The sequence below is a fragment of the Protopterus annectens genome, chromosome 2.part1 (genome assembly GCF_019279795.1).
Source record: "Protopterus annectens isolate FY-2018-M chromosome 2.part1, PAN1.0, whole genome shotgun sequence".
Taxonomy (NCBI): Eukaryota; Metazoa; Chordata; order Ceratodontiformes; family Protopteridae; genus Protopterus; species Protopterus annectens.
The window spans coordinates 486,591,140-486,616,748 of NC_056729.1; the positions used below are offsets into that span (position 1 = coordinate 486,591,140).

At 40.8% G+C, this 25,609-nt stretch overlaps 1 protein-coding gene across 1 annotated transcript in view; it reads left to right on the forward strand.

Annotated features, from left to right (window-relative positions):
• Nucleotides 1-25,609, forward strand: part of RNF150 (ring finger protein 150) — a 1,529,405-nt gene that overhangs the window by 694,801 nt on the left and 808,995 nt on the right. The window contains exon 3 of the mRNA XM_044062282.1: nt 21,386-21,457. Coding sequence (XP_043918217.1) covers nt 21,386-21,457 — 72 coding nt within the window. The remainder of the gene's footprint in view (nt 1-21,385; nt 21,458-25,609) is intronic.

Consider the following 25,609-nt stretch of genomic DNA (forward strand, 5'->3'; position numbering starts at 1 on the left):
ATGACTTATCAGGCCCTTTGGAAGCCCTTTTTAACTGTAGCCTCCAAACAGGCTTCATGCATCATGAATGGAGAACAGCAACTGTCATCCCTCTGCAGAAAAGTAGGCCAGCTACAGACCCTGGAAACTACAAACCCATACGTCTCACTAGTCTTGTATGCAAAGCCATGAAAAGAATGATCATGGAAATGATCAATAATGCCATAGGAAACCTCCAGACACTGGATCCAACCCAATTTGGTTACATCAAGGGCAGGTTATGCCTACTCAACCTGGTTGACTTCTTTGAGCAGGCCACTGAAGCAATGGATGAGGACAAAATGGTTCACACTGCCTACCTTGTCCTGGCTAAGGCATTTGACACAGTATAAGAGGTTAGGTGCAAACATTTTTATGCCATCCAGTGGATAGCCAGCTGGCTCACAGGCAGGACTCAGGAAGTTAGACTTGGGGAATCCACCTCTACAAAGAGTCTGGTCACAAGCCGAGTCCCTCAGGGATTAGTCCTGGTGCCACTTCTTTTTGGCATTTACTTCTCTGATGTCAAGGCCAATGTCAGTGGCCATGGCTGTCTAAATTGGTAGATGATTGCAAATTAGGCGCTGTTATTGAATTGTCCACCAACACAAATGTTCTCCAAAAAGGGATGACACAGACAACTGGTTCCAAAGCCATGGATTAAAATTAAATGCCAAGAAACACTTAATAGCATCCTACTGGAAGCCATCCACCCCTGACAGCTATCATATTGACAACACACCCCAAAGAGATGCCCCAGTAGTCAGGGACTTGGGGACACACATAGACAGTAATCCAGCCTTTGTGTAGTAGTGAGGAAATCATTCCATGTTGTGCAATTTATAAACAAAGGTATGGCATCTATTTCCAAGGAAGTCATTGTTTCACTGTATTCGGCATTAATAGACCCTATAATTGAGTACAGTACCTCTTTGGTATGTATCTATCTAGGCATGTCCAAGAATTGGAACATCCACAGAGATTCCTTACTAAAAGAATACATGGCATAAGTAACATGCCCAGTGCAGGCCACCTCAAGGCCTTATCCCTTCCCTGTATTCTGTCGCTTACAGGCTGTTGAGGGGGGATCTATGTGTGGCATAAAAGGCATTGTCAGACCCCACTCTAATGGACTTTCTGCATATCTGCAAAAGAAACAGCACCAGAACTACCTGTTCTTAAAGACCTAAACCTTGCCTGTGATATAAATAGGACCTGCTGCAGAGAGAAGGGTATGTATTCCAGAGACTACCCCTTTTCTGGAACAGGTTCTCCATGCATGTAAAGCAGAGTTCCTCCCTAACCCAATTCAAGTGTAACTTAGACATTTGGATGGGGAACAGGAAATTCATCCCTGTTTGGCACTTATGTCTCTAAAAGACACAGGCATCCTGTAAATGTTTAACCTACCAAAAGCCTGCTTACACTTATCAAGGGTACAACTTGTCAGAGATTTGGGATACATGACTAGGCTTAAAAAGCCCCTTCTGGTAATTAATGTAGGAAACACTTATGAACTTTTTCCCTTGTATCTTTACATTTGCAGAATATTTAGAGCTGATGCCCACTAACCCAGTGTTCTTCGCAGAATAAAGTTTACATAATGTATGCATGCCTACCCAGTAATCCTTGAGGGTTGTCCCTCCACTGGTGGACATTCTGAGGGTTGCCACTAAGGTGGCTTAGAAGAATCATGATAAGAGTAGCCACTATTAATAAAAAGGAATACAGATGATAGAAAGTTGGGGGAAGTTGTTTTATGCATCCTCTTTATTTGACTTTTAGGTGCTTAACTACCTATCACACATGGTGGAGTTCAAGCTTGTATTTCTGACAGAAACGCACCAGACAATAGTCAGTTTCCAAATGAGTCAATTAAAGATAAGCTTCTATCCCAGTTTTCATTTGCTTCATTCCTGGCCAACTTCATGATATTGGTTTAAATGTAATTACTAGGCAGTTATTCTGTAATCTTTTTCATGACTAGCCAATAACCAGTTAGTGACCAAAATGAGAATCAAACTCTGTACTTTGTGCCTGTGAGAGGTAAACACCTTAACCATTTTGTCAACCCCAGCCTCCTTAATGTTATGTTTTAATTTAACCCTAGTGGCACCCAGCTCTTCCTCTAGTCCCCTGCCAAGGTATGAAGTGTTGTCATCTTACTCCTCTAATTGACTACAGCAAGCCATTACATATTTCTTGAATAACCTCAGTTTTGGGTATGCCTAAGCCACTGTAGCATCTTGTTTTCATAGGCAAGTACTCAGTCCGCAGACTGTTAAACACCTACCCAGTAACCAGACAGTGAACAAAGGTGTAAATCAAACTTAATACCTTCTATCTGCTAGGCAAGGACCTTATGCCAACCATGAGTATGTGTTTTATACAATGCTGTGGAAGGTTTGGATAGAGCTACAGGGGCTGTTATTGCTGTGTACTGGCATGTGTAACTTTATTTAATGGCTTTCACAGAGGGCATCAAGGTCGCTTTATACCCTTTCAAGGGCCACTGTATACTTTTACCAATGTCAGGGTATATCTTGAATATAAAGGAGGGCAAAATCTAAATCTTCACTACTGTGAGTGTCAAGCTGTAGCCATCTCAGTGCTCCAAGTCACTGAGAAGCCAAAACCAAATGTGGTTCTGGCATTCCAAGATGGCAGCAGACTGAGCAACAGCTTAAGTTCACTTCTCCCAGTGTGAAAAAAAAAGACTGATAGATAAAGATCAGCCGTTCCTTCTATTTAGTAAGAGTCAATTACTGACTAATAAGTACACTACCTGGATAGAGAGCTTGAAAGAAAATTAACTAGAAAAGTTGAAGAGAAAGCACTGACTGGGAAGAATCCTGCAGCTGTTCAGCAGAAAGCAGTTCCAGCTCCAGCTTTGGTACAACATATGGCTTCCAGTAATTTAGAGGGTAAAAAGCCAAATGTGCTCAGAGCTGGTTAAAATAAATGAAACATTGAAGGGGTATATCAACTCAGTTAACAAAAGGCTGGAAGATGATGAGGTGTTTAACAGCTATTCAAATGAACTGATAAAAACTGCAAAAATCAGAGGTCAAGTGAAGGAACAGCTGGCTGAGTATGAAACTGCTCAAGATGAACTGTTGCAAAAATGGAGGCAAAGCTCTCTCAACCAAAGGCTGAACTTGTCAGTCAGGAGGAGAAGGCGGCAAACACCCACTCCACACCACACACACCACATAGTCCCAATACAGCTGCCCCACCAAGACCCACACATAGATACACAAAATCATTCTCGGAGGCTCTCAGTAAGAATCTACCCAAACAGAGACTTCCAAAGCAGAAACGCAAGCAACCTCCAGCCCTCACCACAACCCAAAAGACACATAACACACAGACTCAGTGTGTCACTCAACCACTGCCCATAAGGTAAAACTATGTACCAAACATATTGGTCATAGGTGACGCTATAGTCAGGCACACTGATGTTCCACTCACCAGAATAGACAAAGAGAAGGTTACTGTTAGCTGCCTGTTGGGTGCCAGGATCTGCCACATATCCCACTCACTCAGGTCATTCCACAACAAGTACAAATATGACAAAGTCATTGTCCATGTTGGTGTGTGTGACATGAGACGTACCTCCCTGGATTACATGAAAAAGAGACATGGAGGAGCTCTCTGATCTTGTAATCCAGACAGGTGTGACCCTGGCTCTGAGTAGCATCCTACCTTCACTCAGAATGATACCGCAATACAAGGCCAAAATGATTGACTTCAACAATTGGCTAAACTTTTGGTGTCATTCAAAGGGGATCCAGTATTTCTCTGCCTGGGATGACATGGTTGACAAGCCTCAGTGCATTGCCAGAGATGGCCTGCACCTGTCATCCCTGGGATTCTGGATACTGGCTAAGGCTCTTGCCTCCCCTATAGTGCCTTTTTTAGCCAAAGCTCAAAAAACAAAACCACCACCGTAACTGATAAAGTCAAGCAAAAACTGAGGGTAATGCTACTCAGTGCTAGAAGTCTAAACCTCAAAATGCACTCACTCGAGGCACTCCTTAAAATGGAGAATATCAATATCTGTGCAGTGACTGAAACCTCATTCAAGACTCCAGAGAGTACCCCTGCATTACCAGGATACCTTTCGGCCATCAAACCAGGACCGGAACACCAAGGGCGGGGGTGTGTCTATATTCATTAAGGACAACCACACCTCCAGGCTAGTGGCCCAACATAATTCATCTGAAATTATACAAGTGCAACTAACTCTGTGCAAAACTACAATCCATATTGTTACTTGTTGCAGATCCCCCATCATGCCTCAGGATAACCACTCCTCTTTGCTTGACATAATAGAGAATATCAGGGTCCAACCAAACACCTTAATATCGGGAGATTTCAATTACCCCACCATTAACTGGGAAAACTACTCTTGTACTAATTCCTTTCCTCAATGCATCCTAGAATTCGTAAACTCCAATGCCCTGGATCAACTTGTCCACACCCCTACCAGGGGCAAAAATGTCCTACACCTAGTACTTACCAACACGAGTGACAGGTACTCCACACCTGAAGTCAGCTCCTCGTTGGTCAGATCCGACCATAAACTAATCACCCTAGATATCCACATCCCGCCCCCACTCCCCACTAAGGGAAACCACTGTAAAAAACTTCTCCAAAGCCAACTTTGTGCTACTTAAGGCAGAAGTAGCCAATTTCACAAAACCCATGCAGATGGACAATACAGTTACCACTGCTGAATTTTATACTAACACTATAAGCACCTACATGGGTGCATGGATTGTGCCATCCCTAATAGAACCAAGACACAGTCTTCTAAAAAAAGGAAACTAATCTGTTGGTCCTCTGCTATTAACAAACTCTACAACAGAAGGAAGAAACTGTTGCAAAAGAGAATAAAATCCCATGAGTGGAGGAGCTCCCTGGTCAGCCTCAGGAAGAAGCTGAGATCTCTCATAAAATCCTGCAAAGTGAACTATGAAAATAAGATTTCCACTGACTCTAAGGACAACCACAAAGCATTTTACAGCTATGTCAAGAATCTCAATGTCGACACCCAGATTTACTCTGAGCTACAGCACAATGGCACAAAATTCATGGAACCAACTGATATCACCAACATCCTGGCTGGTTCAGTGCCAACTTTACCCCCCTCACCTCCTAAAGGACCTATATCCATACCGGGAGAATGCAGTGTCCCTGCAATCACAACTGAACAGGTGAAAACTGTGCTATCGAAAGCCAAGAACACAGCATCCATGGCACCGGACAATATCCCTGGCTGCATTCTACATGAGCTTCAGGACGAACTAGCCCCCTACCTAAGCACTTTGTTCAGTCATAGCCTCTCGACAGGCTTTGTACCCACTGAATGGTGCACAGCAACAGTTGTACCACTCTACAAAGGGGTGGAGCCACCACGGACCCCGGGAACTATCGCCCTATTAGCCTGATGAGCCTGGTCTGTAAGGCCATGGAGCGTATAATCATGGAACTCATAAACAAGGATATTGGTTACCTCCAAACTCTGGACCCCACCCAGTTCGGATTTGTGAAGGGCAGATCATGTTTCTTGAACCTGGTCGACTTCTTTGAAACAGTCAGCAAAGCCGTGGACAAGGGTAAGGCATTCCACACAGCCTATCTCAACCTCGCCAAGGCTTTCGACACCATACCCCATTCTGTTATCATAAATAAACTCACCAAGCTGGGTATAATTCTGTACATCACAAGATGGGTCGCCAACTGCCTCACAGACAGAACCCACACTGTAAAAATTGTGGACTCCAAATCTGTGACAAGTGGAGTACCACAAGGTTCAGTCTTGGGTCCTGCTGAAGTACAGGCTAACACAGAGGACCTCTGGCCGACAGCATTCGCAGATGACTGCAAATTGGGTGCCGTAGTCAAGTCCCCAAATGACGTGGACATCCTGCAAAAGGGCCTCACCGAGATTGATGACTGGAGCCAGAGCCATGGCCTCAAGCTCAACGCCAAAAAATGTATTGTCATCCCCTTTGGTAAAAGCCATGTGCCCATGGATTACCACATAGGTGGCAGCTCACTTAACACCGAAGGCGTGATAAGAGACCTCGGGACTCTAGTGGACAGTAGACTCTCCTTTGATAATCATATTGCCACAGTAGTCGGGAAATCCTTCTATGTAGCACACCTCATCATGATAGGGTTCTCATCCAGGAAAAAAGAAGACATTGTCCCCCTCTACTCCACTCTCATCAGACCCACTGTAGAGTACAACGCCCCATTTGAAATGTACCTTACAAGGCATCTGCAGCAGCTAGAAAGGCCACAACAATACCTCACAAAGAGGTTTATGGGACTCAAACAGCTACCCTACGCTGACCGCCTCAAAAAACTCTGGCTTTACTCCTTAGTATATCGCCTACTCCGAGGTGATCTCTGCCTAACATACAAATCTGTGTCAAACCCTGAGCTGCTGGACATGCTACACCTAAAGAAATACCAATCCCTCAGAGCCACATGCTCTAGGGACCTAAACCTTGTCACCACAGTCAACAGAAAATACTGGAGGGATAGATTCCTGTCCCAGAGACTTCCCATACTCTGGAACAAATTACCTTTCTATGTCAAGCAGAGTTTGTCACTAGCACTCTTCAAGAAAAATCTTGCTGTGTGGATGGGCAATAAGAAATTCACCCCAGGCATCACATCGGTGGCCCTGCTAGACAGGGGTATAGGTAAATAGCATCCAGGGGTGGTGAAAGCCAGGGAACCTTGTTGGCTAGGCTTACATAGGCCCTAGGGCCGATAGACTAGTACTTGCCTATGAACCTGTAAGGGCAGAGCACACAGAGAAAATCTGAAATGTTCTGCTGTAACAGAGAAACTGGAAGGTACAGACTGTACTGTTTATGTGTACGTTCCAAATCTGTCCATGAGAAATCAGCCAAGACCTGTATTGGTAAAGGTGCAATCATACCAGCCAAATGAGTTTCTCCTGATAAAACTGACAGAAAGGCAAATTAAAAATTGGAGACAGTAGAGTGTTTGAAGAAAATAATTAATCATTGTACACCAGGTAAAAGAGAAGAAAATTTATCCAAGCAATCAGGGAATGTCGAGATGTGAGATTCAAGCTGTTGTATCCGTCTTCAGAATTTTTTTTTTTTCTTGGCAGATCAAAGTCCTTTTTAATGCAGGACAGGCTAAGGAGGAAGTACAAAAGTTTGTCCAACAAAAAGTGAGTCATCAAACAGAACAGGACCCTGCTTTTCATTCTTCTGATGATAAAGCTGATAGAAAGACTTTGCTAGTGAAATCTTTCCCAATGTTACAAAGGAAAATGCTTTTGAGATGGAAAAAAGCACAGGAGTTGACTAGAAGAATCTGTAGTATGTTGGACTTGAACTGGAGTCTGGTGTTGGGAGATGATGATGAATAGAAAAAAAGAGCAGCAACACTGAAATTAGCAAATAAATGTGAGACTATAAAGCATCAGCCACATTTGTGAAAATGGATTTACAAGAAATAGTTGCTGAGAAAGACTGGATTTTTGTTGACTTTGTTAAACTATTGGGGAGACTGACTGGCATACACCCCACTTCATGTCATTAATGTTTGAAAAAAGTAACTGTAAGTACAAACATTTTTAACAATATTTGTATAAAACATATTATATAAATTCCACGATATATAGTAAAGCATTTTCAGTGATCGTTGTATATGGTAAAGATAGTAAAGTAAATAAGCACTTTTTTTTCTTATTTTTAAGAAATGTTGGCATTACTGTGTAAAAAAAAAAAAAAAAAGAAGAAGAAAGACTGGACAAAAGCATGTTTAAGCTAATAGGTAATATTGGGTTGTTGGGGTGGGGATGGAGTATAAAAGTGCACTGATTATAATATATATATATATATATATATGTATATATATATATATATATATATATATATATATATAGTTGAAATGTTTTCTTTTACTTTTAGATAGGTTACTGTCTGGATTAATGCCCTTGGCTTAATCTAATGACAAGTTTTCTGTGTAAGGACTGCCAACAATGTACTGCATAATTTCCTATAGCAAATAAATGTTGGCCATGAGTTGAGAAGTACATTCTGTTGTTATGTTTCTGTGGAACCAAGTTGAGTAAAGGGGAAGGCATTAAAGCGAGAGATGTGAATATTAGTTACTCACAGAAACATAAAATTAAAAGGTACAAGTGTAAGCAGCTCTGTACAAAATAGTTTGAAATTATTGAAAGTGAATAAGAGCATATTTTATGATAACTAAATAATGCATGTACTAGAACATTGGCAAATTTCGTTTTATTTAAGATAGTCAGTGCACGTTTTCTTAAGGCTAAAGGTTGATGTTTTCAGAAACAATAAAGGTGAATTAAGAACAGGCTGCAATTAGTGCAAGTAGGAGCACAGGCTGTAACATGTGCTTTAGCTTGGGTAACCTTAATTTTAATTTAGTTATTGCCAGTGGGTGCAGCTATCTGTTTGTAGCAAGTGTTTCTGTCAGGAGCGTTAAACTTGATTATTTGAAGATGTACATAGTTTTATGAGTTTTAACTTAATAGGTTATGGGTGTGTTCCAGGGGGGTGTTTGTTTTTGTGTGAGGCTTTTCGTTAAAGCAAAAATTCTTGCAAAATGTGAGTTTCAAATGGAGATGGCAAAAAAACAGCTGTATAAAGGATCAAGCTGCCAAACATTAGTGGGTGCCTGTAACAGACAAGCTGAAAACAGACATTTAAAAAAAGCTGTCCTATATAATAGGTGGGAAAATAACTTCTTATAATAATGGCTACACTAAACATGTTATTTTGGAACATGAATGGCCTCACAAGAACAGACAAAAACTTGAGTATTGAATTATATTAAGAAAAGTAGAGTGCAAATAATGTTACAGGCAACACATTTGGAAAGAAGTAAGCATGCAAATGTGTAAAGAAAGATTTCAGGATGATGTTCTACAGAATATCTGGGATAGAGGAAAAGAGACTACTTGTACTGATTGTTAGAGAAGTTTCACTAGTGATAGAAGAGGGGGGCAAAGGCAGTGAGGGGCTACTTGCAAGGGAGGTGGATTTAGCAGGCATGTATTTTTATTCCACCTAAAACTGCTATCATGGAGCTTAAGAAAATTTGGAGAAATAATCAGCTTTTAGCAGGAAGTATTACGTATAGGTGGGGACTGGAACTTCATTTGCAATAAGCAAAGATGTGTCTAGGGAACCTAGAAGGGAAAATGTAGCAAAAGAGGGAAGATAACGGAAGACATTCTTAAAAATATTTGGTATGGAAGATGCAAATTCAGTTGTAGGAACTTGGAGAGAACTTATATATTATTACCCAAAGTACATTAACTGGGTTAGACTGGGCTAGACTAGACAGAAGGTATATTTAACAAGAATATGTGCATTTAATTGAAAGCTTCAGTGCACATCATTAACAATTTCAGATCATGTTGTTGTTGTTGTGTCTTTCGGCTTTTCCCGGTTAGGGGTCGCCACAGCGGAACTCCGGTCCGCTAATGATTGGCAGTTGATTTTTACATACCGGCTTGCCATGCCTGATGCACAACCTTCAATGAAGGTACGCCCATTCACGCATGTCTCCACGCAGAAGACGCTCTAGCTGAGAATCGAACCGGACAGCGTCTTACTGTGAGGCGACAACGCTACCGCAGCACCACCACCGCAGATAACAGTAATAAATAAGATAATAATGCAGATTAATGAAGCAAGAATGAGAGACAGACGCTTCCCCACCTACCTTTTAAAAAGAGGGAAATGTTAAGGAATGGGTAATGGAAATTATTTGAGAGTTATTAGGGGAAACTAGAAATTTCTTCATAAGTTATAGCTAATAAGTATGATAAAATGAAAGTGGACTTTAAAAACAGAGTAGAAGTAAAAGAAAAAAGAGATGTGATTAAGAAGTAACCATAATTATTTAGAGGTGCTGACAAAGATTAAAGTATTGCAGAATAAGGGGAGTCTCACAGAACAAGGAGAGGCGCAAATTAAGAGTGTTAATGAGAAAAAAAGGGAGTATGTGGATAATGTGTATGAGTTTAGAAGATGGTTGTTAAGCAACTGTTTTTTGATAATAAAGAGCACAACAACTTGTGCAAAAGAAAGACAAAAAGGTTGTTGCCAAACTTAGGGAGACTGTAATAAGAAAAATAACCAGAGATTATGTAGAGGTATTAGAGATATTTCAGAATTTTTATGAAAATTTGTATAAAGCAGAGGAATGTGGAAATCAAGAAAAAGCACAAATGGAAATATTTGTGGAGGGCTTAAGTATGCCAAGATTAGAGGTGTATGAGGCTCAACATTTAATGGTTAAGATAGGAGGAGATGAGATAACATGGTGATGTGTAATTAATCTGCAGGAAAGTCTTTAGGAATAGATGATATTCCTGTGGAAGTTTATAAAATAGAAGGGAGAAAGTGATAAGGATCTGGAAGGTTTTGTCTGACAATATTTTAAAAGGAGGGGAGGCACTAACATTCTAGAAGAAAGCTCTGGTGTCTGCAATACCTAAAGACTGTAAATATCCATCAAACCCAGCTTTGTGTAGGCCCATTTCAATCTTAAACTAAAATTATAAAGTGTTTATGTCTGTAACAGCTAAAAGAATGGCAAAGGTGTTGTCAAAATTGATAGATATGGATCAGTGTGGTTTTGTGGAGGGGAGGCAAATATCTGACAACATTAACACAATCATGATCCAGAGGGAAGCAAAATGTAAGAAAATACTGTTGATGTTGGTCTTGATACAGAATATGAATCATTTGAGACTTGGCTGAGACTGTATGATCAGGGCATTTGCATTCCCTGATAAAATAATAAGGCTAATTAGGAGAATATGTGAGAGATTACAGGCAAAAATTAAAGTGGGAGGGTTCCTCTCTGATAACTTGTATCTGAACGGAGGAGCCAAGCAGGGGTATCCTCTCTCCCCTTTGTTATTTGTGTTTTAGTTAGAGACATTGGTAAAGGAAGTAAGGGATTCAAAAATTCAAGATGTAATTGGTACAGTAATTAAGAAAAGTTGGCTTTATTTGCATTTGTATTATTGTGTACTTGATAAAAGCAGAAGAGGACATCCCAGTGTTTTGGACCATTTCAAGTCTTTTCAGGATATAAAATTAATGAAGACATAACAAAGGCTATAAACTCTGTACCCACAGATGAATTGGTTCAGCAATACCCATATTTATGGGACATGATAAAATATGGGTTAAACGGGATTCTGTTGTGACAGTTAAGGATATGTGAGAAGAGACTAAGCAAAAGATAATACATAGCTGAGAAACTAGAAGCCATTGTTTGTGGGTATGAAAAGCAAAATACAAGTAGTGAAAATGTTTTAGTCCCTTTAGTTTTATGTTCAGATCAGGCATATTTTTATCAAGCAGAGGAGCAGTTGTGGACAGTAGTTAATAAAGAGTTGAAGGATTTTATCTGGGAGAGAAAGAGGGCAGGGGTCAAGTGGGATAAGCTGATCCTTTTGACAGAACAAGATTACCTGATTTGAAGGGATATTTTTGAGCTGCACAGTTAAAGAAAATGAATATATTGGTACTACAATTCATCAGAAATTTGCTGATGGTAACCAATATTTATTTGGTAGCAGCTGTCACCCTCCGCATACCATGAAATCTTTACCTTATAGTGAAATGATCAGAATATCTAGACTATGCAATGATTCCGTAGATTTGGAGAAACAAATAAATCAACTTATTTATGTTTTTTTATGCAGAGGTTATTCTATGGATTCCATTCTGGAATCCGTTGATAAATTCTTGACCTCTGGGGAAAACCATCTTTTGCCAAGGAATACATTTAAACAAAATAAAAATACCTTAGTGGATGATGTTTATTTTGTCACTACATATAATTTGTTAAGCCAAGAAATTTGGGATGCAGTTAAATATTATTGGAAGTTTTTGCTGAAGGATAGAACATTGGGCAATTTGCTTCCCTCTAGTCCTTTGGTGGCATATAAAAGGGGACAAAATTTGTGGGATATGTTGATTAGAGCATATTTTAGGCATCCTGGTGAACAGTTAAATTTTCCAATAAGTAATTTTGGTACTTTTGCTTGTCAGTCTTGTAATATATGCCAATTTATTAGAATATCCTTCGACAGAATAAATAACAAAAGGTTTTTATACCTAATAAACAATTTTCTTGTCACTCAGAGGGAGTTATTTATTGCCTTAAATGTCCTTGTAATCTATTTTATATTGGAGAGACTAAGAGGAAATTTAAACTTAGACTACAGGAACATATTTGTAATATTAAAAGGGGTGCCACAGATCATTCTGTGGCTTCACATTTTTTACAAACCCATAACCAGAATGCTGACTTGTTACAAGCTACTGTTTTGGAACACATTTTTATCAAAAAAAGAAATCCTAGATTGTTAAAAAATATGTTATTATATAAAGAATCTATTTTTATATTGAAATATAATACATTATCACCTTTTGGTTTAAATATGGAGATTAATTGGAAATATTTGATATAATAGGTTAGATATTGTGTGTTATATTTATATTATATATTTTTGTATCTTTGGTATAGGTTTTTATTTAACAGGGATTGCAGTTTCTTTAATACTTAATTATTTAATTGATTTATAATTAATTAAGTCATTTACACTCTGTATATAAGGGAATGTATCTTTACCATGTATTGTGTGCTCATTGAAGGCTGTGGTGGCCGAGGCGCTAAGACTTGTTTCAATAATAAATTTTCCACCTGGAATCATTGTTGTTTTTCATCGTTCAGTCTTTTTCAAGACTGGTTTTGTTTTTTTGTTGGTTTTCTCTCATATACATAATACAAGCAGAATCTGTAATTTAAAGTGGAAAGGGATGATAATGACGCAGGGGAAAATTCATTAAATAAGGAGATTGGATGCCATACTGAGTATTATATTCATGATGTAAACATTGACTCTAGATGATTGTCAGTGTTGAAGTGATACCCCAACCCCATGTGCAAAAAAAGGAAAAAGGAGTTGTGAATGGATGGTTGAAGGTAGCAGAAAGTATTCTAAGAACCAAGCCAACATGAGAATGGAAAAAGGAGATTCTGCTGATAGGAATGATTGCAGTTGTGGGTATAGAGAATAGGCAAGAGGAGGCTCGAATTTACTGTAGAAATTAAAGCAAAGTAACCAAGTTATTGGGAGTAAATAACTAGAGAGGGGAAGGGTAATAGAATGGGAAGACACCAAGAAGAAAGACATTTGGACTGCAGACTGCCTTCCCTATCAGGGATTGAGATCAGAGTGTAGGCAAAGAGAAAGGGATACGGGAATCCTAAATGAAGTATCTGCTCTGGTAGAGTTTTTAGTGGAATATTGAGTAGAAGCTGCTGTTAAAAAGGGATAATTAGTAGGGTATATAAAATATTGCATGATAACTATAAGAATCAGTCAGAGAAGGTTAGAAAAGATTGGTAAGAAAGATTTTGATAAGCAATTCACAATGAAACAATGGGAGGTCATATGTTTGGCTCCCAAATATTCACCTAAGTGAAGAAGATTTAGGTTTTTTGTCTAATGTGTTTAGATAGATGTTTTCATACTCCAAGCAGACACCAAATAATTTTTCCTTAGGTAGATGGCAAATGGTAGAGCTGTAATGGTCAAGAAAAGAGGTCTCTGGGAACATATGATGTTCATCGTGTTTCACTGTTGCAGTCATTACACTTGGGTTATCTGCCGACAGGCTACCCGCAGTCGGCCCGAGTTCCAAAGTCTTGGTATGGCGTCGGTTGCTGTCGCCTCTTCCCTGACTTAAGTGCGCCAGGGTTATAAAAGATGCAACCAACGCCATTTTCTTCAATCTTTCTTGCCGTGTGGTGCCCGAAGCAAAAGCAGTTTGCAAGTGCCGGTCGGCCCACTCCTGATATTTTCGAAATTGAGTTTCCGAACCAAAGTCTTCAGTAAAGCTAAGTACCCCATTGGGGAAACTTTTCTTGCCTCAGACCGATGTCAGAAAAAGTTAACAATTGTATTTCTTGTGGGAAGCAAATACCTCATAAGGATTTTCATTCTTACGGCATACCTTGCCTAGGCCCAGACCACGATGTCACTAGTTGTCGTTTTTGTGCTAGGTTTAATAAGCGTACTATAAAAAGACGCTTTGATTTCGCACGACACTACTTCGGTAGAAAAAAAGTTAATAATTTTATTTCTTGTGGGAAGCAAATACCTCATAAGGATTTTCATTCTTATTGCATACCTTACCTAGGCCCAGACCACGACGTCACTTCTTGTCGGTTTTGTGCTAGGTTTAATAAGCGTACTATTAAAAGACACTTTGATTTCGCACGACACTACGGTAGGAAATTTAACTACACCATGCCGTCGGAGCAACAGACTACCGGCGTGCACAAAAAACGCAGGGATAAGGACAGACAGCCCAGGCCTATGCCAGATTCCAGGGCCTCGGCTGATCCAGTCTCCGGTCCTCCGGTCCTCAGTGAGGCTCCGACGCAGCCCCTGACTACCGCAGATCTGGAACCCGAGACCGCTATGGAAATTTTGACGGAATGTACCAGGCCGACGCAGCCTATTACTTAAGGCCCTTCCGACGACTTTGCTTCAAAAGATGTCGGTGCTACAGAAACGCCATCGGTTTCTGAAGGCGTTTTCAGACCGACTCTCACCATTAAAACGTTTTCTAAGTCGATGACACCTTCTAAATTGAAAAGGACTGCATTTCAGTCTCCTGTTCAAGGCCCTATGCCTAAGAAACAGATGCTCAAAATGGCTGAAGATTTGATTTCTTTAATCAGGGGTTTACAGCCCCCTCCTGACCAAAGGCCTAGACAAGAGGAAGATTATGCTTCCTCTGAGCAAATGCCCATTTCTTCAGACTCCTCTGAGGACCAAGACTATTCCTTCTCTCCTTATGAAGATTCTGATGCTGAGGACTCTATTCCCTCAGCTTCTCCTCCTGAAATCTACTCCTTTGGGGAAACTTTACACACTATGAGGGAACATTTTCACTGGGAAGGTCAAGACTACTCTGATTCAAAGAAAAGGCTCAGAGAGTTTCTTTTACTCCCCCAACACAGACCACTTGCCATCCCACCAGTTTTGGACATTGTGGATGACGTCTATTTAGAATCCAGTTTCAACCCAGACTCTCTACCTCCTGCTCCGGCTAAACCTGACAGATACTACAGAGTGCCTGATTCCCACAAATTTCTTTACAAAAGCCCAGTAGCTGACCTTGAGACTATCTCCCAGGGTCCCAAGGGGGTTAAGGCTTCTGTGGCTAAAAACCCAGTACCTTCTGAGAGGGATTTCAGAGCACTAGACAGGTGGGGGAAAAAGGTTTACACCTCAGCCACACTAGCTATGAGGGCACTGAATTGTCAATTTCATATGCTTAAGTATCAGCAATTTCTTATCTGTCAGTTAAAGCAAAGAATAACCACTCTCCCTCAACAATCTGAATTGAAAGAAGTACAGGATCTGTTGCACGCCACTGAGCAGGTGGGTAAACATACCTTACAATGTGGGTTTGATTCTTTGGAGGCCTCCTGCAGAGCAGCTGTCACTGGGTCTGTTATACGTAGGCATGCTTGGCTGAAGGAACAAACTCTGCCTGATAATGTTAAAGCAAAATTACTAGATGCTCCCTTACAGCAGGATGTTCTTTTTGGAGTGAAAGCAGAAGAAGTTTTAAAGAAAATGGAAGATAAGGCAAAATCTATGCAGACAGTCAAAGATTTCCTACAAGTACAACCCCCTCGCTTCAGCAGAAACTGGCCAACAAAAAATTGGTCCTTTCCAGCCACTGACAGACCGCAGAGGGGTAAATACAGACGCCCAAGGGGCAGAGGACAACCACAAGCCCAGTATAAGCCTCGCCAATGGGGCACTACAACACAGAAGGGAGGAGAAGACAGGTCTCAGTCCACCAGAAGGCAAACTCAATGACTTGCACCTCATCTGGCCAAGCAATACTCTCTTGGCAGCCCCCTTGGGGGAAAACCCGCACTTTTTGCAGACAACTGGCACATTGTCACAAAGGACAAATGGGTCCTAGACATAATTTTACGAGGATACAGATTCCACTTTCACACCTTGCCAATGAAAAGAGGAATGCCAAACCTGCCACAAAATCAATGGGCAGAGGCACAAAAGCAAATTACAGCTCTCATGGAGATGAGAACCATTCAAGTGGTACCTACTCAAGAGCAAGGCCAAGGATTTTACTCAAGACTCTTTCTAGTGCCCAGAAAGGACAATGCCTGGAGACCAGTTCTGGACCTTTCAATTCTAAACACTTAAATTCAAGATGCTAACACTACAGCAGCTACTTCCCATGTTGGGCAAGGAAGCATGGCTAGTAACGTTGGACCTCAAGGAGGCATACCTGCATGTCCCTATCAGACAAAGTTGCAGAAGATACCTCCGTTTCACTGCACGTTCAACCCATTACCAATTCTCTGCACTGCCCTTTGGCTTATCTACTGCTCCCAGAGTTTTCACAAAATGCCTGGCACCAGTAATTGCATACTGCAGACAAAGAGGAATTCAAATATATCCATACCTGGACGACTGCCTCATCCAAGCAGAAAGCAAAGACATTCTATTACATCATCTGGCCTTTGTAAAGCATTTACTAAACTGTCTGGGGTACACAGTAAACAAAAAGAAGTCAAAACTTGTACCCTCACAAAAAATGACATTCCTGGGTACCAGCTTGAATACAACGGCCCAGAAGGCTTATCTTACGCCAGACAAGCAACTACAACTGACTCAATATTTCAAGACAATGGCAACAAAGACCCAATTAACTGCAAGAAAAATTCTGCAGACTTTGGGCTTCATGTCATCTTGCATACTAATAATACCATTTGCAAAGCTGCATATGAGGAAATTACAGTGGTACCTAAAAAGCGTATGGTCTCAACACAGCCACAGCTTGGATACAATGATATCTCTCATTCCCTGCCTACAACAGGAATTTCTATGGTGGTCACAGGCATGTCACCTCAACAAGGGTCAGCCTTTCACCTTACCCCCAGCCAGGCAAACTATCACAACAGATGCTTCAGACTACGCCTGGGGGGCACACATGGCAGGACAATGCATTCAAGGCCTATGGACTGCAGATCAAAGAAATCTGCACATAAATCAAAAAGAGATGCTAGCTGTACAGAAAGCTCTGACAGCCTTCAAGGATCTATTACATCCAGGACAACTTGCAATAAAGACGGACAACACCACAGTAATGTACATAAACAAACAAGGGGGTACACATTCCTACCCTCTATGCAGGCAAGCAATGATCTTATGGAACACAGCTCTGGCCTACCAAGTCCAGTTACAAGCTCAGTTCCTGCCAGGACAGAAGAACACATTGGCAGACGACCTCAGCAGAAACATCAAAGATCTCCAAGAGTGGAAACTAGATCCACAAATATTTGCAATGATAACTCAAAAATGGGGCCTTCCAAACATAGACCTGTTTGCCAGTCCTCAAAACTACCAACTGACAAAATTTTGTACAAGGACATTTCACCATCAAGCTTGGAAAGTGGACGCTCTCTCTTTCAGTTGGAAAAACCTGACAGCATATGCCTTCCCTCCATTACCTCTCCTCACAAAGGTTCTTTTGAAGGTCAAAAAGGAGAGACCACAACTGATTCTCATAGCCCCAGACTGGCCACGCCAGCACTGGTACCCGCTATTGAAAAATATGGCCCACAGCCCACCATGGATGTTGCCTGAAATACCCCATTTGCTCACACAACAAAACAAACAGATTCTTCACAGCCAGCTCAAAACTTTAAATCTGGCTGCATGGCAAATCAACTAAGCATCCAACCAGCTCCTCTTTCACAAGCAGTTCTGGATGTTATTCTGGAAGCCAGGAGGCCAAGCACCAGGAAGGCTTATTCGGACAAATGGAAAAGGTTTTGTGCCTGGAACCAAGCTAAAGGCCAAGACACAATTCAGCCTCACATGCCTCACATTCTACATTATTTAGCTGAGATGTTGCACAAAGGACTTTCCTTTTCCTCAATTAAAATCCATGCTTCAGCTATTTCAGCTCACTACGACACGGATCCACCTTTATTTTCACATCCTCTTCTAAGGCAGTTCCTCAGAGGGGCAAAAAACATTAGACCACCTAGGAGAGCTCCTACACCAACATGGGACCTCAACTTAGTTCTGGAAAAACTAATGCTACCTCCCTTTGGACCAGCTTTCTCTGCAGATCTTCAGTTCATATCATGGAAGACTGCCCTGCTCCTAGCAATAACTTCAGCTAGGAGAGTCTCAGAGCTACAGGCACTAATGGCAGTGGAACCTTTCCTCATTTTTCATCAAGACAGAGTTTCTCTACGAACTAATCCTTCCTTTATGCCTAAGGTGGTTTCCAGTGTAGCTTTAAATCAAACCATCCACCAGTGTGCTGCTCAGGGGTGGTCTTAGGACATTTTGCACCCTTGGTGAAAGGGCTCCACTATGCTACCCCCCACATACCTTCTTGTCACTGCTGTCATATGTACATACATCATGTCCCCTCATCCCTACATGCAAAAGACAGCCACCTTATATGCACCTCTCTGAAAGTGAAAAAAAGCAGAACTTTTTTGCTGTCAGACATATATAAATAAAATGCTTCTTTTCCAGCCTCCAAAAGACAGCCACCTGTATTTGTATCCGTTTGATTGTGAGGAAAATGAAAAGTTGAAAAAATAAAGTAATTTTTCCAACTTACTTTTAAACAGTATATTGCTCCTGTACAAGCATAGTGACCTTCTGTTCATTCCTCTGAAGTTTGTGAGGAAAGTTAAAAAAAAAAAATGATGATGAACGCACTGTCCCCAGACCAACACAAGATAGGAACTTCTGAGGTTTTGGAGGAAAGTTAAAGACATAATAACATCATCCCCAAGCCCTTATATAAGCTACAGCAGCCTTCTGTGTAAGCCTCTGAGTAGGGCTAATTTTAGACTAGGTAAGATTCAGGGCAGAGGCCTCAGCTAATCCCATGTTAGAATCCAATTAGGCAGTCTTGGTGCGTGGGGGCCACCAGCCCCCCCATCCTGAAGCTCTGAAGGTCTGGGTATTCTGTGATGCATTTGTCTGTTTGAGAAATTACTGTAGACTAAGCAGGTGGCAAGAGGATTGATTACTTTTATCCGGACAACCCCCAACAAGCAGTTATAGCCATGTGTATGTGCAAGTTGCTGCACATTAAAATATTCCAGTTTGCTTGACATAAATCAAAGTAGTTTTGCAATGACAGAGTAAAAAGCAAACTGTCTGCAACTAATATTTTCCTCCATAGATGTCCCATCAATTATACTTACTCTGCATATCTCTCAGCTGTCCAGATTTTCATAGAATGTCCAGTTTTTGCCTCATAGTTTTGGTCTGTTCCTGTTAACATTTGTGGTTTCTGAGAAATCACAGAGGATCAAAGTTATTAAGTAATGACACACTTAAGTTTTAGACTTTATATCCTTCTGAAAATGCATACTAACATGAATCCTGTTATTCTAACAACTTTCTAAGTTTATAAGAGCAATATTTAAACTCCATCTCTATTGTTAGGCCTTTGTCCCCCCATTATTTTAGGTTTTGTCAGGAGTTCAGCTAAGCATCTTACTTCTTGCAAATGCACACTAGTCCTGCAAAGCCAGACTGCTTAAAACTGAGCAACCCATTCTCTCCAAAATCAGGAACAAATCCCAAAATTATTAGGGGTACCTCTTAAAATATTAGTACTATTAACATAAGTAGAAAAATTAAGAGAATATGAAATAACATCTTTTCTGAAGCAAAAGAAGTCTATAACTCAAATTGTTGTCCTTATTTATCAAGTGTAATATACTCCCTTTTCTCCCCAAATTGCCAGTTTTACTAGAGATTAAGAGAGAGAGAGAGAGGGAGGGAGAGAGAGGGGGGGGGGGATGTTGAGACAAAATCAGGAACAGTTAAGAGGTCTGCCCAACTCCCCACTCAGCAGTTATATCCATGAGGTAGATGGCCATGTAAAAAGTTTCACCTTTGCTAGCTCAGTCCACACAGACAAATTGCCACACATTACAGTTACAACACAGAAACAAAAAGGAGTTTAACATTCACTTAAAATGTCTGGTTGATCACTGTCAGCATCATGAAAAAGTTATAGTAATTTTTACTCTCTACTTCTGTCTCAAACTGTTCCTCTCAACTGTCCTGAATTCATCCCACAAAATGTTCCTCTGAACTCCCTGAACAGCCAAGCAATAAAGACACATTTTAAAACATTACAATTAGAAGGTTATATAGTTTAATTTAAAAACAAATCATGATATTTTAACCCTCTCCAGTTGAATGACTGCTTCATACCTACCATTTGAACATTGTACGAAGCCACAAATCTTGGCAACATAAGTCTAATGTGTTGTTGCTTATTTGACTTGAATGGTCAGGTCAAGTGGAGCACCTTCCTCCTGGCGCACCTGTCATGCTGCTGGGCTGGCGCGTTTTGTTGTAGTAGGGCGCCATACTTTATTTTTTAGAGCAAAGAAAGTATGTATTTAATTGCTCTAAAAAATAAATTAATTAATCGAATGAGCACCCTTCCAGGAACTGTACACTAAGCAAGCACTTAGCCTGTGCGTAAAACCAACCCTGGTGCTGCTCTCCACGTAGCCTTATACAAGGGTGTAATTTATATAAATTATGTACCACAGCAAGTGTGCACACAGTGTCCACATCTAGTACATGGCAGCAGCTCTGCTCCAGATTCCTGCTGTGCTGTACTGAGTTACCTCACATCTTTCAAGACAGGTTCCTGAGTGTAAGTTTTTGTTTCTAACACAGATCATCTGCAAATCATTTAGAGAGTTCTTAGTTGTGAAAAGTCAGTGAGTCAATGAAAGTCAAAAAAATGAATCAACAAATACGTTCATTAAATTATTGGTGCAGGGCCATGCATTCAACAGTGAATTCTGCAGTGAAGGTGACAGAGTTTCATAGTGCATTGCCGTTAATGTAAGTGCAGTTAATTAACATAATATTATAGAGTAGTAATTATATAAGGTGCCAACTATAATACTTTTTCTTAGACTAAAGGATAAACTGTGGAAGAACCTGTAAAAGAATCAGTCAGAATGCTAGTGTGAAGTCCTTGTTAGGCTTGCAATCAACTACTTTTCCTTGGTAACTGGTTTACAGATGACAAGAGTCCAAAATTACTGTTACTTTTCATGATGCTGACAGTTCCTACTTTCTTGTTCATTAAGTCAGTTGTTGTAAATTTTTGTAAAAGATAGTAGCCTTTGGGTCATTCTTTCTATGTACTTACATGGTGTATCTTTTGCATTCTAGCGCCGTCTTGGAGATGCTGCTAAAAAAGCCATTGGCAAGCTTCAGGTCAGAACAATTAAAAAAGGGGATAAGGTAGGTCATTTTGAATTGTCCTTGTAAATACAACCTGTCTTGTTCATTCATTTAACATTTGCAGAAAGCATTCATTATTGGAAGTCGTCAGCATTTAAAAATGTGTATAGAAGAGAAGCTGCTGCTAGACAAGAGTGAGGAAATGCAGACAGACTGATGTAATTACCAGGTAGTAGGCCAATGGCTGAGCAGAATGCAACCTAGTTTTGTTAAAGACGGGAATTTGAAAAAAATGTGGGGTACTCTGTTTATGCACCAGTTGCTTATAGTGGTTTCAACAGCGCGGGAATACACAAGCACCATATTCTAGTTTAGAAGGATGAAGGTTATACCAGATGGCAGGGTGAAGAGTGAGTAAAGTTCTGTCATTAAGGGATCCTTCCTGAACTAAATGCAGATGTCTACACAGAGGAATGACATGAACATTTCACTTATTTTCAGTGGTTTGTCTCACAGATCAGGGTAGGGATAGAGTGGTTGTGATAGATTTTGCAGACCAGGATGCTGCGTTCTCTTACAGTATTGGTCAGGCTGATACAGCCCATATATGTATTACAATGGAACAATGTAGTTCAGAAAGTCAGACAGATGATGGAGACTAGTTGCAGCTTTAATAGGTGGGGCAAGGTGCTATGACAAAGGCTTTTTTTGTATAACAACATGTATTTCATAATGCAGAGCATCAGTATATGTAGATTTCATGAAAGTTTAGACTGTTATACAATGGCATTAAAGTGTTCTATACCAGAGAGTTTCATAAAGCCAAGTATCACAGGTGCACATGCACATTTTATCCTTGTTTGGAGTCATACCCAACTGGAGGTTGACCCAGAAAGGAACTGGGTATGCGCTTTTAAATATTTCTTTGTTGCTTTATAATAAAGATGTTGTGATAGTAGTAACAGAAAAAACATAGGTAAATGATTCAATTAATGAGCTACTGTCCTTTTCCAAAAGATATACTGCACAACCAAATGTAAAGCCGCATATTTATATGTATGACATTATTATGCAAAGGAAATGATTTTGACTAATTCACCATGAAGAAAAACTACTTGGTAACAAGCGCCCTCACTGTTCAGTCAATGCAGGTGAAGAATGGCAGAGACATGTATTATAAAACCAGAGTGCGCCCAGATGCTTGGCCTAGAAAAGAGTCATTAAAGCTGTAGAGCAGCTGGTGGTGGTGTTACACAACCTGATTTCTGTATTTAAGAACTGCTTCACTTCCACAGTCAGGTATTATTTTATAACCATTTCTTCAGCTGTGTTAAATGCCTATATTTTTACTCTTTTTTCATTGTTTTTTGCTTTATGCCTATATATGTGTGTGTGTGTGCACACGCGTGTGCATGTGCATATATATATATATATATATATATATATATACATATATATATATGTGTGTATATATATATATATATATATATATATATATATATGTATGTATGTAATATGTATATATATATATATATATATATATATATATATATATAGGTTCATAGGTAGATACTAGGCTATCTGTCCTAGGGCATTTATAAGCCTAGCCAGAGTGTATTTGGCTTCCGCCTCACTATTAGATTAGCCTGTTGTGCCTCTGTAAAGTAGGTCACAGAAGGTACCCTTTTAAGATTAGTTTACTGTGCCTCTGTCTAGCAAGGACACAGAAGAGATCCCAGGGATGAATTTGCGATTTCCCATCCACGCGTCCAGATTTCGCTTGAAGAGGGTCAGCGAGAGGCTATGTCTAACATAAATTGGGATTCTATTCCAGAGTGAGGGGGGCCTCTGGGAAATGAATCTGTCCCTCCAGCATGTCCTATTTATTTTTGTGCTGAGGTTTAGGTCCCTGGAGCATGTAGCTCTAAGGGACTTGGATTTTTTGAGGTGGAGCATGTCCATTAATTCTGGGTTTGACATGGCTTTGTACGTCAGGCATAGATTGCCTCTGAGTAGGCGGTAAGCAACTGAGTAGAGCTGGAGTTTCTTTAGTCGAGCTGCATAGGACATCTGTTTGTAGCCCATGATCCTCTTGGTTAAGTACTTTTGGGGTCTCTCCAGTTGCTGCAGGTGTCGGGTAAGGTACATCCCAAAGGGGGCATTGTATTCAATTAGGGGCCTGATGAGTGACGAGTAGAGGGGCACAATGACCTCTCTTGATCTAGATGCGAACCCTTTTGTGATAATGTGGGCTATATAGAAGGTCTTTCTAACCACTTTGGCAACGTGATTATCAAAGGAGAGATTACTATCTACGTTGGTCCCCAAATCTCTAATTACTTCTTCCGTACTTAATGGATTACCACCTAAGTGGTAATTTGTGGGCACCTTGTTTTTCCCAAAGGGGATGACTATGCACTTTTTAGCATTTAGCTTGAGGCCGTAGCTCTGGCACCAAGCATCCGTCTCTGTGAGACCCTTTTGGAGGATGCTTGTGTCAGCTGGAGATTCAATTATGGACCCCAGTTTGCAGTCATCTGCGAACTTTGTCAACCATAATCCCCCCGTGTTAGCCTGAACCTCAGAGAAGTATATACCTAACAAGAGAGGTCCCAGAACTGAGCCCTGTGGGACGCCACTTGTAACTGGTTTGGATTCGGACATGGCACCTGCGATTCTGACCATGTGGGTTTTATCTCTGAGCCAGTTTGCAACCCATCTTGTGATATAGCGGTTGATATTTAAGCTGGTAAGCTTATTTATGATTCCCGAGTGGGGTATTGTGTCGAAGGCTTTTGCGAGGTCCAGGTAGGCTGTGTGGACTACCTTGCCCTCATCTGTGGCTTTGGTAACTGTTTCAAAGAAATCAACTAGGTTTAAGAGGCAAGATCTGTCCTTAGCAAAGCTGAATTGGGTAGGGTCCAGTGTCTGGAGGCTCCCAATGTCTTTGTTAACGAGTTCCATGATAATACGCTCCATAGCTTTACAGACCAGACTAGTCAGGCTTATGGGGCGATAGTTTTCGGGGTCCGTTGTGGCACCACTTTTGTGGAGTGGGACCACTGTAGCTGTACGCCATTCTTTAGGTACATATCCTGTAGTAAGGCTAAGTTTGAACAGTGACTTAATGCGAGGGTTCAGTTCTTCTTGGAGCTCGTGTAAGACACAGCCTGGGACACCGTTCGGTCCCGTAGATGCTGTGTTTTTTGTTTTGGCGAGGGCAGCTTTCACCTGTGCATCTGTGATGTCAGGGAGGTTACATTCAGTTGGGATAGGCATTTGCTCCTTTGGGGGGAAGGGGGGGAGAAGTTTGCACTGAATCTGTCTGCCAGGATGTTGGCTATGTCTGTAGGTTCAGTATATTTTGTACCATTATGCAACAATTCAGAGCATATCTGGGAGTTTCCGCCCATGTTCCTGACATAATTAAAGAAGGCCTTGTGATTATCTTTAGTGTCTAGGGCAATTTTTCTTTTGAAACTGGCCTTTGATGATTTTATGAGGGATCGAAGTTTCTTGCTAATACTGATCAGAGATGCCTTCCCTTTTTGGGATTTTGCTCTGTCATGAAGTAGCTTCCTCCTTTTGTTGTATAGCTTATTTATGGCTAGGGTCCACCAGACCGGTTTCCTGTTTTTGGAGGAGTGAGTCTTGGTTTTATTTGGGATAGCACGATCCATGCATTCCTGCAGGTGCTCATAGAATGCATTTGTAAAGGATTCTGCAGATTGGGCTGTATTATCCTCTGGCCCAGGGGCTTTGAAGGATCCCACCTCACTCTTGAGAAGTGGAAAGTTGGCTTTTGAGAAATTCTTTACAGTGATTTCCTTGGCTGGGGGTGGGGACGGGATATGGATGTCTAGGGAAATTTGTTTATGGTCTGATCTTACCAGTGAGGGGTTTACCTCTGGTGTGGAACATAGAGTCCCCATGTTGGTGATGATCAGGTCCAATATGTTGTTCCCTCTTGTGGGAATGATGACCAATTGTTCCATTGCGTTAGAGTTTATAAATTCAAGGAACCGTTGGGCGAGAGTGTTTGGGCTTGAGTAGTTTTCCCAGTCAATGTTTGGGTAGTTAAAGTCACCCAATAACATAGTGTTTGGAGAGACCTTCATATTCTCCAGTGTTCTCAGGAATGCCAAGTGGGGTTCCTGTAATAGGGAGGGTGTTCTGTAGCAGGCTACAAACTGAAAGGCAGTTTTGCCCGGA